General features: G+C 38.3%; 1 protein-coding gene across 5 annotated transcripts in view; it reads left to right on the top strand.

The window, feature by feature from the left end:
• ARHGAP32 (Rho GTPase activating protein 32) overlaps window positions 1-17,931 on the top strand; it is a 197,755-nt gene that overhangs the window by 98,062 nt on the left and 81,762 nt on the right. For all 5 annotated transcript variants that reach the window (XM_042238117.2, XM_027959915.3, XM_042238116.2 and 2 more), the window contains one exon: window positions 17,594-17,680. In XM_042238117.2, coding sequence (XP_042094051.1) covers window positions 17,594-17,680 — 87 coding nt within the window. The remainder of the gene's footprint in view (window positions 1-17,593; window positions 17,681-17,931) is intronic.

Genomic DNA, 17,931 nt, shown 5'->3' with positions numbered 1-17,931 from the left:
CTAGCGGAAACATTCCTCCCTTTGGAACTAAGACCTCTAGGCCAGCAGAGCCTATAGTTGTGATGACAGGAAGCACCAATTTTGCTAGTGAGTCACTAAGAGTAACATTGAGTGGCGCCGCTCCCATTTTCCACCCCCTTGATTCCTGGTTCTTCAGTCTGACTAAAGACACGAATGACTTTGTGTCTCATAGTAAAGAGAGCATGGGTCATCCATGGCATGATGGGTCTGTAGAGACACCCATTATAGTGCCCTTGGATACTTGGAATCAAACACTGTTAAGAGACAAGGTTTCTGGACTAACGCATTTATGATATCTTTGAACATTTTTGTCAAACCAATGAATATAGTAAAATTTTCATTTCCCTAATGATTAGTAATGTCCATCATCTTTTCATATTCTTATTGTCATTTGATAATTTGAAATCATCTTTGGAGAAATGTTTAGAAATCCTTTCTGCATTTTTGAATTGAGTTGTTTACTTTTTTTGTTGTTGAGTTTTAGAAATTCTTCACAAAATAGCTTATTGTGCTTTTAATTTAAAGTAAGTCTTCTTATAGACAGCATTATAGTTGGATCATGTATTTTTTTAATCATTGTGTCCATCTTTGTCTTTTGATAGTCAAGTTTAATCCATTTCATCCATAGTAATTACTGATTAGAAATAATTATTTGTCATTTTGTTATTTGTTTTCTATACATATTATAGATTTCTTGGCCCTTATTTTCTGTATTAGTCCTATCTTGCTTTTAGTTTATATTTTGGTAGGGAAATGTTTCAGTTCCTTTCTCATTGCCTTTTGTATCTATCTATAGATATTTTCTTTGTGGTTACCATGGGGATTACATTTAACATCCAAAAGCTATGACACTAATTTTACCAGCTTAACTTCAATGACATACACAAGTTCTGCTCCTTTACGGCTTGATCCTCACACCTTTCAGTTGTTGATATCATATAATTACATCTTTTTACATTGTGTGCTCTAAAACATAAACTAACAATTCTTTTGAATAAATTAGTCTCTTAAATTATGTAGAAAACAAAATGTAGGGTTATAGACTAAGTTTCCAGTACTCACTTTTAGACTTATAATTTTGAAAAAGTATTAGTTTCTTAAGTCATGTAGGAAACAAAAACTGGTCATAAAGTGTTGTTACACAACCCGAGCTTTTGTGGTTGCCCATGTGATCACCTTTACTGAGGTCTTTATTTGTATGTTTTCTAATTCTTACCAAGTGTCCTTTTGTTGCAACCTGCAGGACTCCCTTGAGAATTTCTTGCAAAATATGCCTGATGTTAGTGAACTTATTCAACTTTTGTTTATTTGGGAATGTCTTATTTTATGTCTCACTTTTGCTGGGTGGTTTGCCAGTTATAGTATTCTTGGTTGACAATTTTATTCTTTTAGAAATTTGAATTTCTTGGCCCACTGCCTTCTGGCCTCCAAAGTTTCTGATAAGAAATCTAATAACCTCATTGAAGATTCCTCATATGTAACTAGTTGCTTCTCGCTTGTGATTTTTAAGATTCTCTCATTATATTTGGCTTTTGGAAGTTTGGCTATAATATGTCTTGTGTGGGTTTCTTGAAGTTCATCTTGGAGTTTGTTGGGATTCTTGGCTATTTATATTTATATCATCAGTCAAGTTTTGTAAGTTTTCAGTGAGTATTCAAATATTCTCTCTACCCTTTGTTTGTCTCATTCTGAGATTCCCACAAGTCCCTTAGGCTCTATTCACTATTCTTCACCCTTTTTTCCCCCCTGTGCCTCAAAATCAGTAATTTTCATTGAGCAAACCTTATCTTCAGGTTTACTGATTCTTTTTCTAGTTGTTCACATTTGCACTTAAGTCTCTATTGTGAAATATTCACTGTAGTTATTGTGCTTTCGGGTGCAGAATTTCTTTTTAGAAACTTCTTTTTGTTGGTATTTCCATCTGTTCATATGTCATTTTCTTTACTTTTTCCACATTGTCCTTTGGTTTTGGAGAGCATCTTTACGGTGATCGGCATAAAGTCTTTTCCTAATAGATCTACTATCTTTTTTTTTGCAGATTGTTTCTGTTGGCTTGTTTTTTTGCTTTGAACTAGCCATAGTTTCTGTTTCTTTGTGTACCTTGTGGTTTTTTGTTGATTTGGACATTTGAATCTTAAAAGTAGCAAGAAGCAGCTAGTCACATACCAACTAGTCCATCCTAAAGGAAGTCAGTCCTGAATATTCATTGGAAGGACTGATGCTGAAGCTGAAACTGCAGTACTTTGGCCACTGTGTGTGAAGAACTGACTCATTTGAAAAGATCCTGATGCTGGGAAAGAGTGAAGGCAAGAGGAGAAGGGGATGACAGATGATGAGATGATTGGATGGCAACACCAACTCAATGGACATGAGTTTGAGTAAACTCCAGGAGTTGGTGATGGACAGGGAGGCCTGGCGTGCTGCAGTCCATGGGGTCGCAAAGTGACTGAGTAACTGAACTGAACTGAGTCACATGCACGTAGTAATGTGGCAGCTCTGGCAATCTGATTTTCCCCTTTCCCTAAGGTTCTCTGTTTTTGTTTATTATTATTTTTTAAAACTTGTTGGCTCACTGTGTGCCAAGGACTAGCCTGATGTTTAAACTTAAGGTCTCCTCAGGTATTTCCTGAGTCTTCACTTCCCCATGGACCTGTGTGTGGTCACTTCCTAATTTCCCCCATATATGCAATTGCTTTCGAATGTCCGAGTCTATGTCTGGCTCCTCAAAAGGGAAAAACAAAAATTAAGAAGGGAAAGGAGGAGCACTGGCCTTTAAAATTCTGTGGAAGTGGCTTTAGGCAGTGGGGGAGGGTTTTCCAACAATATGGGGGTGTAACAACAATGACTGTCTGCCTGTTGGCACCTCTGCTGTCTGGAGCAGCAGTTTTCAGAGCATGGATCCTTCTCATTTGTGGGATTGGGGTCCTTCTGCCCACCCTGGTTCTCACAAGCTGCCTGCAGGCTGCTCCTTGAGTGTATGTGGCATGTGCTGTGGACCTGTGCTGGACAGCTGCTGCTGTGCTGAGAGCTAGATGGACCACGATTCACCACAGTTTATCCTCCAAGCCTTCTCCTGGAAGTCCCAAGCCTCCAGTGGACTCCAGAGTTGCAGAATAATTGTATCAGATTCTGCCAGAATCTGGGAAATTCCTGGTGCTTCCTTCTCCACCATCTTCCCAGAATCCTCCTTCTCAGAGTCCTTACTTACTTTTAACATGGGATTGACAGTATGTTCTGAGGAGAATGTAAGTGGGAAAACTTAGTAAAATGTGTCTGGAAGAGGTGATGAACCTTGGACTTGGCACCTCTGGTTTATCCTAACAAGTATTCATCCTGTCAAATGACTGACTCAGTTGTTGTCTAATAATAAGTCCCAGTGGCAGGACATTCTGCAGTTGCATACCTTTTTTTAAAATTTATTATTCTGATTTGTTGAATTTCTTTTAGACGTACAGATTTCTTGTTTTCATATTAATATCTCTTTTTCTTCCTCAGATAGGGGGAATTTGTAGTTGCAATAGGCCATCGTATCCTAGAAAATGTCACTGTCCCCTAAATATTTAAAATCTGATAGTATTATATTTAACTTTAAGGCTTTGATTTATAAAATGAAAATAATTATTCTTAATCTCATATGTTATAAATTCTGATTCTCAATTTTATTTAGATGGAAAGACACAGTTGCTTATAAAATAATTTAGATGTAAAGATTAATTGCAATATGTGAACCATGAACTTCAGATGTTCAAGCTGGCTTTAGAAAAGGCAGAGGAACCAGAGATCAAATTGCCAACATCCTCTGGATCATTGAAAAAGCAAGAGAGTTCCAGAAAAACATCTATTTCTGCTCTATTGACTATGCCAAAGCCTTTGACTGTGTGGATCACAATAAACTGGAAAATTCTGAAAGAGATGGGAATACCAGACCACCTGACCTGCCTCTTGAGAAACCTATATGCAGGTTAGGAAGCAACAGTTAGAACTGGACATGGGATAACAGACTGGTTCCAGATAGGAAAAGGAGTACGTCAAAGCTGCATATTGTCACCCTGCTTATTTAACTTCTATGCAGAGTACATCATGAGAAACGCTGGGCTGGAAGAAGCACAAGCTGGAATCAAGATTGCTGGGAGAAATATCAGTAACTTCAGATAGGCAGATGACACCACCCTTATGGCAGAAAGTGAAGAGGAACTAAAAAGCCTCTTGATGAAAGTGAAAGAGGATAGTGAAAAAGTTGGCTTAAAGCTCAACATTCATAAAACTAAGATCAAGGCATCTGGTCCCATCACTTTATGGGAAATAGATGGGGAAACAGTGGAAACAGTGTCAGACTTAATTTTTTTGGGCTCCAAAATCACTGCAGATGGTGATTGCAGCCATGGAATTAAAAGACGCTTACTCCTTGGAAGGAAAGTTATGAACAACCTAGATAGCTTATTGAAAAGCAGAGATATTACTTTGCCAACAAAGGTCTGTCTAGTCAAGGCTATGGTTTTTCTGGTCATGTATTAATGTGAGAGTTTGACTGTGAAGAAAGCTGAGCGCTGAAGAATTGATGCTTTTGAACTGTGGTGTTGGAGAAGACTCTTGAGAGTCCCTTGGACAGCAGAGAGATCAATCCAGTTAGTCCTAAAGGAAATCAGCCCTGAATATTCAATGGAAGGACTGATGCTAAAGCTGAAGTTCCAATACTTTGGCCACCAGATGCAAGGAGCTGACTCATTGGAAAAGGCCCTGATGCTGGGAAAGATTGAGGGCAGGAGGAGAAAGGGACGACAGAGGATGAGATGCTTAGATGGCATCATCAACTCAATGGACATGAGTTTGAACAAACTCCAGGAGATGGTGAAGGACAGGGAAGCCTGGTGTGCTGCAGTCCATGGGGTTGCAGAGAGTTGGACATGACTAAACGACTGAACAACGACAATAAATACTTTAGATTGCACGGCTATGCTCAAATCCTACTTCAGCTCAATGCTAGCAGACCTTAGGGCTTACCTCATAGCCCAGTTGGTAAAGAATCCGCCTGCAATGCAGGAGACCCCGGGTTGATTCATGGGTCGGAAGATCCTCTGGAGAAGGGATAGGCTACCCTCTCCAGTATTCTCGGGCTTCCCTTGTGGCTCAGCTGGTAAAGAATCTGCCTGCAATATGGGAGACTTGGGTTCAATCCTTGGGTTGGGAATATCCCCTGGAGAAGGGAAAGGGCTACCCACTCCAGTATTCTGGCCTGGAGAATTCCGTGGACTGTGTAGTCCTTGGGACCGCAAGGAGTCGGACACAACTGAGTGACTTTCACTTTAGCCTGTCTCTGACTTTCCAGTTCAAGAATCAGTTCACTGTGTTCAGTTGTAATATGTGGTAGAAGATGGCACTGTCCTGTTGAGGAGTAAAAGGATACTGGTGTGGGGTGGAATGGGTGTGGCACTCGTTGTGCCATGCAGTCTTGACCACAGTGGAGATTATTAGTTATGCTTGATCTTGTTTACCTGAATTCTGAAAAGGAAGTACGGTTCCTGGATACTCTGGAATAACTAGATGACAGCTAATGTTCCCTCTAGCTGAGATGCACTGTGAGCTCTGACTTAAATGAGCTGGGGATGTGACAAAGGGAAGAGGTGAAAGGATGCAGTGACACAGGCAGAAAGAGGCTGTACCACGTCATGTTCTTGGTCCCCGTTCATATGGAGCACGAGGAAGCTGTCTACCAATTAGAATCATTACTTTAGTCACGGAAATAGGTTGCTGAAACATCTGTATTCCTGGAACATACCCTACTTCCAGGCTATATATTTTAAAAATAAATTCCCTTTTTTACTCACTCAGGATTTTATGATTTTTACATCTGTGTTCATTAATGATGTTGGTCTGTATATTGTACTTGTTCACTAACCTGAGTTAGAGAACTTCACTGCCCCATGACCTTTTAAAAATAAATGTCTTGAGATAATTTGTAGAAATGGGAATTACCTGTTCTTTGAAAATTTAGAATTTTCCTGTTTGGTTCTCAGGAGGCTTAATCTGTACCATTTCAGTTTATTGATATAATTTGATTATTGGTCTAGTTGAGATTATTGGTCTGGTTTTGTTCATTGGTTTCTTTGTAGGTCTAGTCAGTGTCTCCTTGCTGCTGCTGCTGCTGCTAAGTCGCCTTAGCCGTGTCCGACTCTGTGCGACCCCATAGATGGAAGCCCACCAGGCTCCCCTCTCCCTGGGATTCTCCAGGCAAGAACACTGGAATGGGTTGCCATTTCCTACTTCAGTGCATGAAAGTGAAAAGTGAAAGTGAAGTCGCTCAGTCGTGTCCAACCCTTAGCGACCCCGTGGACTGTAGCCTACCAGGCTCCTCCATCCATGGGATTTTCTAGGCAAGAGTACTGGAGTGGGGTGCCATCACCTTCTCCTTAGGTTGGTTTTTATCTTCTATATTTTCTTAGAAACGTGTCCATTTAATGTAGGTCTTCATATTTGCAGGTGTAAGTTGTTGTGTACAGATATTCTTAACGCTTGGTCTTATCAAGAAACCAACTTGGAATTTTATTCATCAACTTGAGACTTTTTGTCTTCTCCCTCCTTCATTTCTCTCTCCCTATTATTTATTAGCTTAAATCCTAAGCAAACTTTTTTCCTTAGATAAATAAAATTTTATAGATACTCTTGATACTTCGTTTGTTTTTGGCCATTGTTTTTTAATAAGTGCATTTGAGTTTGGACATTTTTCTCCCTGAGTAAACTACAGAATTTGACATTTAAGTTGTAAATTTCATTAAGAAATTGAAACCAGAAAAAACAAGATAACAGTACTTACTAGAAAGAGCTTATTATTTATTAATTAAAACTGCATGTCATTTTAAATTCTGTAAAATTTATTATCTTTATTGCACTTCTCTTTGTGGATCAAGTTCTTTGTCCAAAAAAGAAAGATTTATTCACATTCACAAGCTGTTTTTTAGTAAGAAGGAAAATCATCTCTTGCCACGTGTAGTTTATTCAGCTTTCCACTGTTGAGTCATTAGTCTCTGCTGTGCTTGGTGTGACAGCGCCATCTAGTGTATAGGATATGTGTGGTTTACATTCTCTTATTTAGTTATCTGAAAATGTTAGTCACTCTGTCCTGTCTTGTGTCTTTGTGACCCCATAGACTGCAACCTGCCAGGCACCTCTGCGCATGAAATTCTGAACCTGTGAATTAATGTTTCTTTTTATTCAATTTCATATAAAGGATTAAGTTAAATTAACCCGAATGCAAGAGCTCAGATTTTGACTGAAATACAGCACAGAAAAAGTATGAATTTAATACTTGTCTCCTGAGGGTTCTCTGCCAAAGCTGCTATGCATGGGACTTGGAAATGCTACTGTGGTGTCATTCTTAAAACTAGGTTGTGCATTTTTTTTTCAGTTAACACTTTCTGTCAGCAGACTCATTTGTATCAGCAGACATATTCTTGCCTTGATACTGAGAATGTGGGGAAAGGTCGTAGAGTTTGATCCAACTGTAGAAATGTTGAAAAGTAAAAATATAAAATATAAGCAAATTAAAAGGCCCTGAATTTTTATTTTAAATGAAATAATTGGAATATAATAAAAAATACTAGCCAGTATTTATTGAATGCTTTCTGTGAAGCAGATGTTATACTAAGTATACTAAGTTATACAAAGTACTGTTTTGTTATTGACTCTTCATAACAGTTTCAGTTGAGGAACTTGAGGTAGAAGGAGTTTAAGAACTTACCTAAGGTCACAGCTGCTAAGTGGTGGCAGTCTGTGTTTGAATCAAGGCCGTAGAGCTATTCTGAACATTCTTTTGTGAAAGTACTAGAAAATGATACACTGACAAAACCACTGTCTTAAGCAGGAATAAACCGTAATTTTGAAATAGCCTACATCTTCAGTGCATTTGAAGGTAAAGCAGTTGATGATTAATAGTACAGTGTACCCTGTGAGTTGTTAAGTAAGTTCTTTAACTTCTCTGGGCTGGTTTCCTTTTTGTGAAATAGTGATAAACACATTTTCAAAAATATCAGAGTACTGTGATAGTTAAGTGAGGTGAAATTAATAAATGTTAAAGAACTTTGGAGAATGGCAAATGTTGTAAGTGAACTTTGGTGAATCAGGCCATAATCTATGAAATGTAGAAAGAAATACTTTCCTGATGACCTGAGGGTAGTGGTATCAGGATTGGGGCAGTGGATAAAGAAAATCATTGCAAATAGGAAGCGTTATAACTATAAGGAATTTTGTGATAAACTACCCCTCATAAGAAAGACTACTGATTATATTCTTGGTGATCTAGTAATCAGTTTATTTAGATGTGATATTTCTTTTAATATAAATACTAGCCTTATATAAAATTGTGAAATAGAGCATGTTAAAATAACAGATGCATTTTCTATAATTTTAATTGATTTAAAAATTGAGCTCCATTTTCAGATAGAATTAAACCTATAGGTTAGAATATTGAAATTGTAATGTATTTATAAGGTTTATGGTTTAAAAATAAAGGAAACCAGAGAAAACATTTTATTTCACCCTATAGAACAGGAACATTGAGGACCATATATATGGATTCCACATTTTCAGTTTCAGTATTTCGGTATCAGCTTAGTCGCTCAGTTGTGTCTGCCTCTTTGTGACCCCATGGAGTGCAGCACGCCAAGCGTCCCTATCCATCACCATCTCCCGGAACTTGTTCAAACTCATGTCCATTGAGTTGGTGACACCATCCAACCATCTCATCCTCTGCCGGCCCTTTTTCCTTCTGCCTTCGGTCTTTCTCAGCATCAGGATCTTTTTCAAAGAGTCAGTTCTTCGCATTAGGTGGCCAGAAGATTGGAGCTTCAGCTTCAGCATCAGTCCTTCCAATGAATATTCAAGGCTGATTTCCTTTAGGATGGACTGGTTGGATCTCCTTGCAGGCCCAAGGGACTCTGAAGAGTCTTCTCCAACAGCACAATTCAAAAGCATCAGTTCTTCAGTGCTCAGCTTTCTTTATGTTATACTGATCTAATATTTAACAGTTTCAGTAGATTATTTTGGAAACAGATTAAGTTTTCTTCCTGGTTAAGAATTCCCCTAAATTTAGCCATTGACGTTTATAGAAACATGTACCAGCAAGAAGTTTTGGTACCTATCTGTGTGACTTTCAGACATTGTGCTTATTTCCCCGTCTTCTTAATACTACTTTCAGTTTCAAGATTTAGCTTGTAGATGTTTCCAGTTAAAAATTATCTTATTTAGAAGTTTATATTATTTGTATATAACCATTTGAAACAAAGGCCGTGATAATTTTACTATTTCTATCCCTACCAGAAAGTCTTCTCCCTCAAACCAAAACATAAATTTCAACCCTACTTTTCTACATATTCTATAGTAATACTTCCTGTTATGCCTAGAAATCTTTGTCATTTGAGGGGAAGATTTGAAATGAAGAGTTGACATAGTGAATTATCAGTGCTGCCATCAACAAAGTCCTGGATTTTAACTGGTTTGAGATTGTCCAGTTTAGAAGTTAGGTGTGTAAAACTGGTTGATGTATAGATATGCTGGAGTCACATTACACATGCAGTTCACTTCCAGGAGCTGGACTTACAAAAGTCATATTATTGAGTCTGAAACTGTGAAGAGTCTGAGATGTTTCTCTACTTAGAGGCTAACATGCCAGTTTGTCAGGGTTAATCTCTGTCCTTCTGTAACAGAAACGTGAGGTCTCCGCATCAGAAATCAGACCTTTTATAACCTCACAGTGTAACTCATGGTGGTTCTTTTTGCCTCAGTTCTCCATGAGGTGATGCAATAGGAACTAGATGTATACCTCATGTGGACAGTGGGTTTTTGTATCACGAGAGACAGACTCTGAAATTTTGAAATTTGGAGTTTCTGTTGGATAGCTGGTACTTCTGTCCATTTGCCTTTCTGGAGGTGGATGGAGGGACTCTGCTCTGGAAAGTAAACGCACCCTCTCTGGGAGAAGCAGCAAAGATGTCTGTTTTACAAACATCTGGACTTGGGAAGAGAGAAGACTTTCTCCAGAGGCTCTGGCATTCGGGGATTCCCATTCAGTCTTTCTTTAACCTCAGTGCTGAAGTCTGTTTGTTCAAAATGTTCTGGCCATATAGCAATGTGAAAATACTCATGAAGCTTTGTTTCCCAACAAATATATGTTCTGGAGTGAGCGCCTACAAGATGAGACTGTGATTCTGCTCTTATGTCCTTTAATCTTATTTCCATTTATTCTTCATGCTGGGAAACTCTTGTTGAGCTGAGGGTGGTTCTGGTGTTTAAGGATTAGCAAACCAGTTCCTTCTTCTGATACTCCCCTGCAGAAACAGTGTTCTTTTCCCCTTCTGGAAGGAAAAATTGACTATTACGTTTATTAAGATGCATGTAGTTCTCTAGCTTTCTCCTAAGAAATTTGAATTGAGATTTTGCCTCATTGATTTTAGCCTTATGTTCTGAAATTAGAACTTGCTTCACTTATTACCCACCTAAAAGGTAATATAGAGCTACATCTCAAATATAGTTATTCTTCCACTTGGTGTTCTCAACTCAGTAGTTTTGAAGACGTATTTTCAGTGTTGACTATTAGGATGGGATCATAGGTGTGAGCAGACCGCATGCAACAGAAATTATTTTTCTTGTTTACATGTCTACTACAGTCTATGGAGGTGAGGAAAACTGTTTACAAACTACACAGGTATGTCATAGTGAAACTGCAGCCATAATAGCATTGTAAAAGATGAATAAAAAGAAAAGAACTCTTTCTTTGCTCAGTTTGCAATCTGTTGATTAAACTTTGATGAATGGTTTTTATGTGGGTGGGGTGATATATTTTTATACAACTTTACGCTGATTTCCGTTCTCCATGCAGAGAAAGGACTTTTTGAACATTTGAAGGCTTGCTGAATAGAGTTGTATTTTTAAAGATCCTAACAACACTAATTTCAGCTTGGTTTCCATGGTGATAGAAAAGTGAATATAGGAAAAATAACTCCAAAAATAGATTTGTAAGAAATCCAGAAGATGGGACTTGAAAATTCTGTGTTCTTTTTCTTATAGGCAAAGGATTGAGATTAAGTCAAAGGAAGTAAAAATAAATCATTATGTTCCTGTCATAAGTTTCTATAGGTAAATGTAGCCTCATCTTTCATGGCATGCATACTCTAGGTATATGTGCTTCATGTACTGTGTAAAACATCCTGATGTTGAGACTTGTGGGTAGCAGAAGTCTTAATGACTACAAACAATTGATTCAGAATGATTTTACTGAATGCCTTGTCTGTGGCAGGTACTTTGAGTGTCAGTGACGAAGTAGATAAGAGAGTCTTTCCTCAGGGGAAGTAAGCAATATGCCAATAAAAGTAGTAAGATTGTTGGAGTTCTTATAGGGATTCAAAGGCAGGAGAGGTTATTTCCTGTGGCATTCAAGGAAGGCTTTGTTGAGGACTGAACAGGTTTTGGATATGCACAGATAGACGTGAAGAGCCTTTAGACCAGGAGAAATACCACAGACCAAGGTCCCCAGAAGGAAAGGGGATGGACGGGTTAGAATGATGGTGGAAAAACAGGGTTTAGAAAATAATCTGGAGAAATGCCATCCTTCAGGGCTCATCTAAGGTGTTTGGACTTTGGCTTTAAGTTAGTTTCTTAGTAGGGACTGACAAAGTATTGAGGAATTTTGAGAAGCTACCGTGAGCAGTGTGTAGTAAGAAGTGGAAAGAAATCAGAAGACCACTCTACTTATTCATCGAGTCTGTTTGTTTGGATCAGATGCAGGGAGGCCCAGAGCTAGGGAAACAGCAGTGGAAAGTGGGAGCAGGAGCAGGGTTGAGAGGCAAGTTTTGGGAGATAGGAGAGAATAATGAATTAAAGGTATAGGTTAGATCTTGACCCTGGGAATATGAAAGAAAGGATGTGTACAGAGGAGGAGGTGATAGAGGGCTCTAGGGTAATTAGGTTGGTCAGCTGGGGGAGTAGTTATGTTACTCACTTTGGGAATTCAAGAGGAAGAAGAGACTATACAGGCAAAGAGATTGAATTCAGTTTTGAAAATAAGTGCTGTATTCCAGTGAGACTGTGTCTGCTTATTCAACCATTCATCAGATAGTTACTGATTCCCACTTAAATTCCAGATACTTTTCATGATACTAGGGTAGGTAAACACCCATTTCATTTTTTTCATTATATATTCTATTTTTAAAAATCTGTCCATGTGTATTGTAAATATTTTACCCCCATTTTGACTCATCTTTCACTTGGTTTGTTGTATCCCATTGTGATAACTATAAAAACTTGGATGGATAGTTGCTAATACCTATTTTTGTGAAGGGGTCTAAAGTTGGTGTTCTTCTATTCGTCCATCTTCCTAATATCACTCCTCAGATAATCTCCTTATGTCTTTTTCCTTCTGGAATTCTGATAATGTATTGCTTTGGTCCTCTTTATGATGTCCTACAGGTCCCGTAGGTACTTTTCATTTTCTTTCACGCTTTTTTTCTTTCTCTTCTTTGGACTATATATCTGTGTGTGTGTGTGTCTTTGGACTGTATATCTGTGTGTGTGTGTGTGTGTGTGTGTGTGTGTGTGTGTGTGTGTGTGTGTGGCACCACGCTGAGTGACTTGCAGAATCTTCGTTCCCTAACCAGGGATTGCAGCTGGGCCCTCGACAATGAGAGTGTAGAGTCCTAACCACTGGAGCCTGGACTGTATATTTTTATTTACCCGTTCTTTAAGTAACCTGATTCTTCTTCCTGCCCAAATCTGCTGTTGCTCTCTTCTAGTGAAGTTTTCATTTTAGGTAACGATTTTGTCATCCCCCAAATCTGTGTTTGGCTCCCTTTTTTTCTTTCTTTTCATTGATAGGCTCATTTTTTCCGTACATTGTTTCCCTGCTTTCCTTTAGTTCTTTGTAGTTTCTTTAAGCTCTCTGAGTGTGTCTAATATCGTTTATTTAAAATCTACAAAATTGGGACTTCCTTGGAAGTCCAGTGGTGAGGACTTTGCACGGCCACGGCAGGGAGCACAGGCTCCAGAAGCGTTTTGTCAGGGAATTCCTTTGAATGCCAGGAGCTGAAAATAAAAAGTAAAACAAACAGAAATCTACTTCTCCAGTCTTTGCATATTTCCTTCGTGTTGAGTGTCCATTCAGCACTTAACCAAGCGGCTCATATCTCTCCCTGAGCTAAGGATGACGTAGAAGTTTGAGCTCAGGACCTTCGTGTGTCTTTGGTGTGCATGTGTCTCACCCTGAACAGATTCATGAGTTTCTGCTGTTTCCAGAGTAGGGAGAAAGCTGGTTCTCACTCTCACAAGAGAGTTTTTCCTTGTTTTTTTTTTTTTTTTCATGTTTCTGTGAAGGTACTGGAGTTTGTAGCTGCCCCCTGCACCGTTTTGTTGCTGCCGTTTGACTTTTCTGTTTTGCTTTTCCCCCATCTCCTTGCCTTAATTTGGAAATCTGCTCTCTCCTTCTGTCTTCTTCCCCCTGCTTCGGTTTTGCTTAGGAAGGTTGATTTTGCTTCTATTCATAATTCTCTTACAGGTATTGACATGTAAAATTTTTTGCCTCTCTCTTTATTGTTTGAAAGCTGAAGAGGGTTTTTCTGTCCTTTTAGTGGTTATCATTCCAAATTTAACTTGAACACCTAATTTGTAGTCTAAAGTTTATCAATCTCTTTACTCTTCTTTCAAGCAGTACCAGATAGAATGATTTAAGCGGAATTACCCTTTCTTGTCTTTCATGGTTGTGTTGTTTAGGATTTATAGTTTCATCTCTTTATCTCTTATAATTAATCACCATTTTTGTTACACGTTAAGATTTGTTTTGATGCAATACTTACTTGCTGAATTCTTTGCTCAGTATTTCTGCTTTTTACCTTATTCTTTATCCTGGAATTCTTTTTCATCTTTAAGGATACATTTTAGAAGTCTGTTGAAGATGTATTGATGGGAATTAATTGCTTTTATTCATCAGAAAATGCTTTTTTTCTTTTCTCTTGTATATTTAGGTTTGAATAAAACTTAGGTTCATTTATTTTCTTTTCTCAAAACTGTTAAGTTAGTATCAAACTTCTGCTGTCTGTTACTGTCGAGAATTTAGGTGTTGTATATTTACTTACATACTTACCCTTTCTGATGTTGCTGATCCCCTCCTGAAGTTCTGGGTTTTTGTGTGGTACTATTTCCCGTCAATCCGAGGAAGTTCTATTAGCTTTTATTGTTGCACTAATCTGTTAGAGACAGATTGTCTCAGCTGTTGTCATTTGTAAATGTGTTTATATTCCTAAAATTGCTAAAGCTTGTTTTTATGGGATACAGATTTGGCAGGCTTTTTCTTCCAGCACTTTAAAGTTGTTTCTGTTTGTTTTCTGGGCTCTCTTACTTCTGGTGAGAATTCACCTTCATTTTCCCCTTAAAGTTATATATACATATATATTTTTTGTCTGCTTTCAAGATTCTTGTCTTTATTTCGTTGTTCGAAAGTGTGATTATGATATGCCTTGTTGTGACTTTTGAAACTGATCCTACTTGAGGTTCACTGTTTCTTGAATTTGTTAGTTGATATCATTTACCAGTTTTAGAAAATTCTTGTCTTTTGCCTCAGCAGATACTTCTCTGTCCCATTCAAATCCCATTTCCTTCTGGCACGCCTGTTGTACATGTTGCTTGTCTCAGAGATCTCAAGTATACTGTTGTTGATTGAGTGATCATTCTTTTTTTCCTCTCTGCCTCAGCTTGGATACATTCTGTTGATTTGTTTCCAAGTTCAATAATTCTTTCATCTACTGTATTCAGTATACCATTAATATCTGACATCATAATTTTTATTTGTAGCATTATCTTTTGAATATATTTGCAGATCAGTCTCTGCTAGAATTCTGTGTATTCTTACTTTCTTACATAGTATCTTTTCAAACTAAATTTTAGAATTTCTACCATAATTAATTTAAATTCTTTTTATTATTTTAATATCTGGGGCATTTCTGTGTCTGTCCCTTAGCTTATTTGCTCTGTTGACCATGGATCACAATTTCCTGCTTCCGTGTATATTTTGTAATTTTTTAATGCCAAATATGTAAGAGATAGTAGAAACTAAAATCAATAATTTTTACCTCCAGGAATGGGCTTATCCCTTCTTCTTCCATTCTGTTAGATTGTTGTATTAGGGTGTGTTAGTCATGTTTGGAGTGAGCAGAGTCAAGCTGATCTGTGGTTGATTTAGACCTTGTGGTAATGTTGGGTTCAGTCATTCTGTTGTGTCCAACTCTTGGTGACCCTAAGGATTGTAGCCCGCCATGCTTCTGTGTCCATGGGATTTCCCAGGCAATAATACTGGAGTGGGCTGGCATTTTCTCCTCCAGGGGATCTTTCCAATGCAGGGATCGAACCTGAGTCTCCCGCATCTCCTGCATTGGCAGGCGGGTTCTTTACCACTGAGCCACCTGGGAAGCCTGATGTAGACCTGGCCTTTGGCAACTTTACTTTGCTTTTGTTTATCATTACTTCTAAGTATTCTGATTCAGGAGGGTTTTTTTGGTTTGTTTGTTTGTTTTAGCAGGGAAGATTGAAAATCGTTGAGGTCTATTTGTGCTCTACTGTTAAGCCAGCAGTTTTGTGAACTGAGGGAGAGCAGCCCCTCTGGTTGCTAGTTCTCTTTGCTATCCAGCTTTTTCTGGCTCCCCTTCCCTCATTCTAGCGTGGAGCTGCCTTATACTCTTACACGCAGCGTTGCCCCAGTGGGGTTTCTCTCAGCTTTTCTATACCCCTCCAATCTCTACTTGTTAAGTGTTCCAGGGGCTTCAGCTCTCTTGCCCTCTCTCCATCTCCAGTGCTCAGCTGTCTTGTGCTTGGGGAGGCTCTACACACGTCACACACGGGCTCATCTCTCTCTCAGTTCTCCTGCTCTCTCGCCCTGGCCCCACCAGTGTGTTGATCTACTTGTTGATACCTGAACACCTGTGGGAGTCCATTGCTGAGTGCCTCGGACTGACTGTGTGCTGCACAACGCTCTTTGGAATTTTAGTTCCTCGCTCCAGTCCACAAGCAGTCATCTGAGGTTTGGCAGGTTTCTCCCTAACCTGTCTAAGGCAGGTTTCTTATCCTCCAGCATCCTTGCCAGGCATCCAGGCACATCCATAGGAATCTCTTCTATCTTGGGAAAGTCTTTTCGTCACTGTTTGCAACTTAGCTTGTGTAGGTTTCTTTTCAATTTTCAAGGAACTCATTTTGTAGTTAATCTGGCTAGTTTTGGCTAGTGTGAGAATGATTGTTATCTTCTAGATTTCTCCTACTTAATACCAGGAGGTTGGTTTTTTTTTTGTTTTTTGTTTTTTTTTAATACTTTCAGTGATACTCCTTTTAAAAGTAGAGAATATATTCTCGTCAACTTTATTTTCTTACAATATTACCTATGATGATAGGTAATGATTGCTAAGTGCTTACTGAGTGCCATGCACCTTGGTGAACACTTTAAATGCATTATCTCATTTAATATGCACAGACTTGAGAATGGGTGTTTTTATATCATTCCCATTTTCCAGATGCGAGATTAGGTAGGTAGGTCAACATTATGTAACCAGTTAGTGGCACTTTTGAACTCAGAGTTGTCTGTATCTGGAGCTGAGTTTGCAAAGCACATCCCTAGATGGAACAGATGTGTGAGTGAATAAGTGAAGTGAGTACGGTGTAAAAAAATAACAAAGCAGGTAGCAAGATGAATGATAATTAACATTCCACCTAGATATCGATGGAAAATAAATCAGTAATAGCTTCTGCAACAAAGACTCTTGGAGAACACAGGCCTCATTCAAAGGGATAGTCACTTCTCAGCTCCAGCCAGTTGTTGCCCATGTGAGAATATGGGTTCAGTAGTTCAGACGTTCAGATTTTTCAACAGGAGCCAGCAATTTGTATTTTTTCATATGAAATCATTCAGTTTCTAAACGCTAGCTGTGGTTCAAATAAAAATAAAATAAAATCCAATGTGCAGGCCTACAATGGTGAGTCTGAAATAAAACATGTCTGCAGGCCCGTCCTGTTGCCTGAGCAGCCAGTGTGCAGTCCCTGTAATGGACTCTTTGCTCTCTGAGACCACTGGTCACACTGTCATTTGAGGCCCACTTGAACTTCCTTTCATATTTGTGCTATATACATCAAGGACATGAAAGCCTGCTATAGAATGAATGTACTATTTTATTTTTTACTGCTGTTCTGTAGTTGTGCTAGTGTAGATATATGCCACAAAGACAATTTTTAGGAACATTTTTATTTATTTATTTTTTTAGGTTATATTTTATATTGGAGTATAGTTGATTTACATCTTACATTAGCTTTAGGCGTACAGCAAACTGATTCTGTTATGCATATTCATGTAGCTATTCTTTTTCAAGTAGAAGCATTTTTTTCAAAAAATCCTGACTTCATTTTATCTATCTGCTTTAAGCAATAAAGTTCTAATATAAGGCATATCTTACATTAAATTGATGTGAGGGCCCAAATATTACTGAATGCTGATCATATTCTTGCTCATTAATCATGACTTTCTTTTCCTCTCTCTTACCCTTTTTGCTCGACATAGCTATCACTTTCGGAAGAACAGAATGAAGTAACAAAAAATGGCTGTGAATCTAAAGAGCTGGTCTACCTCGTGCACATTGCTTGTCAGGTAATTTTGTGGGTGGTTCTCCATTTCACATAAAATTTAATAGGAATTAAATATAAATGAATAACATTGACTAAATATGAACAAATAACATGGACTGTGGTAACACAGGTATTTTATTCTTTCTTCCAGTCATATTGGCATTTCTGTGCTGTACTCAGAGTTGAAACAATCAGTAGAGTCCATTAAATAGAAATTTATTTTACAAACTTGAAAATTCTTGTAAATTTTCTTGTAAAGGAAACATATCCTTT

The sequence above is a fragment of the Ovis aries genome, chromosome 21 (genome assembly GCF_016772045.2).
Source record: "Ovis aries strain OAR_USU_Benz2616 breed Rambouillet chromosome 21, ARS-UI_Ramb_v3.0, whole genome shotgun sequence".
Lineage (NCBI taxonomy): Eukaryota > Metazoa > Chordata > Mammalia > Artiodactyla > Bovidae > Ovis > Ovis aries.
The sequence above is the reverse complement of the archived record's forward strand: the minus strand, read 5'-3'. Positions and strand labels throughout refer to the sequence as shown.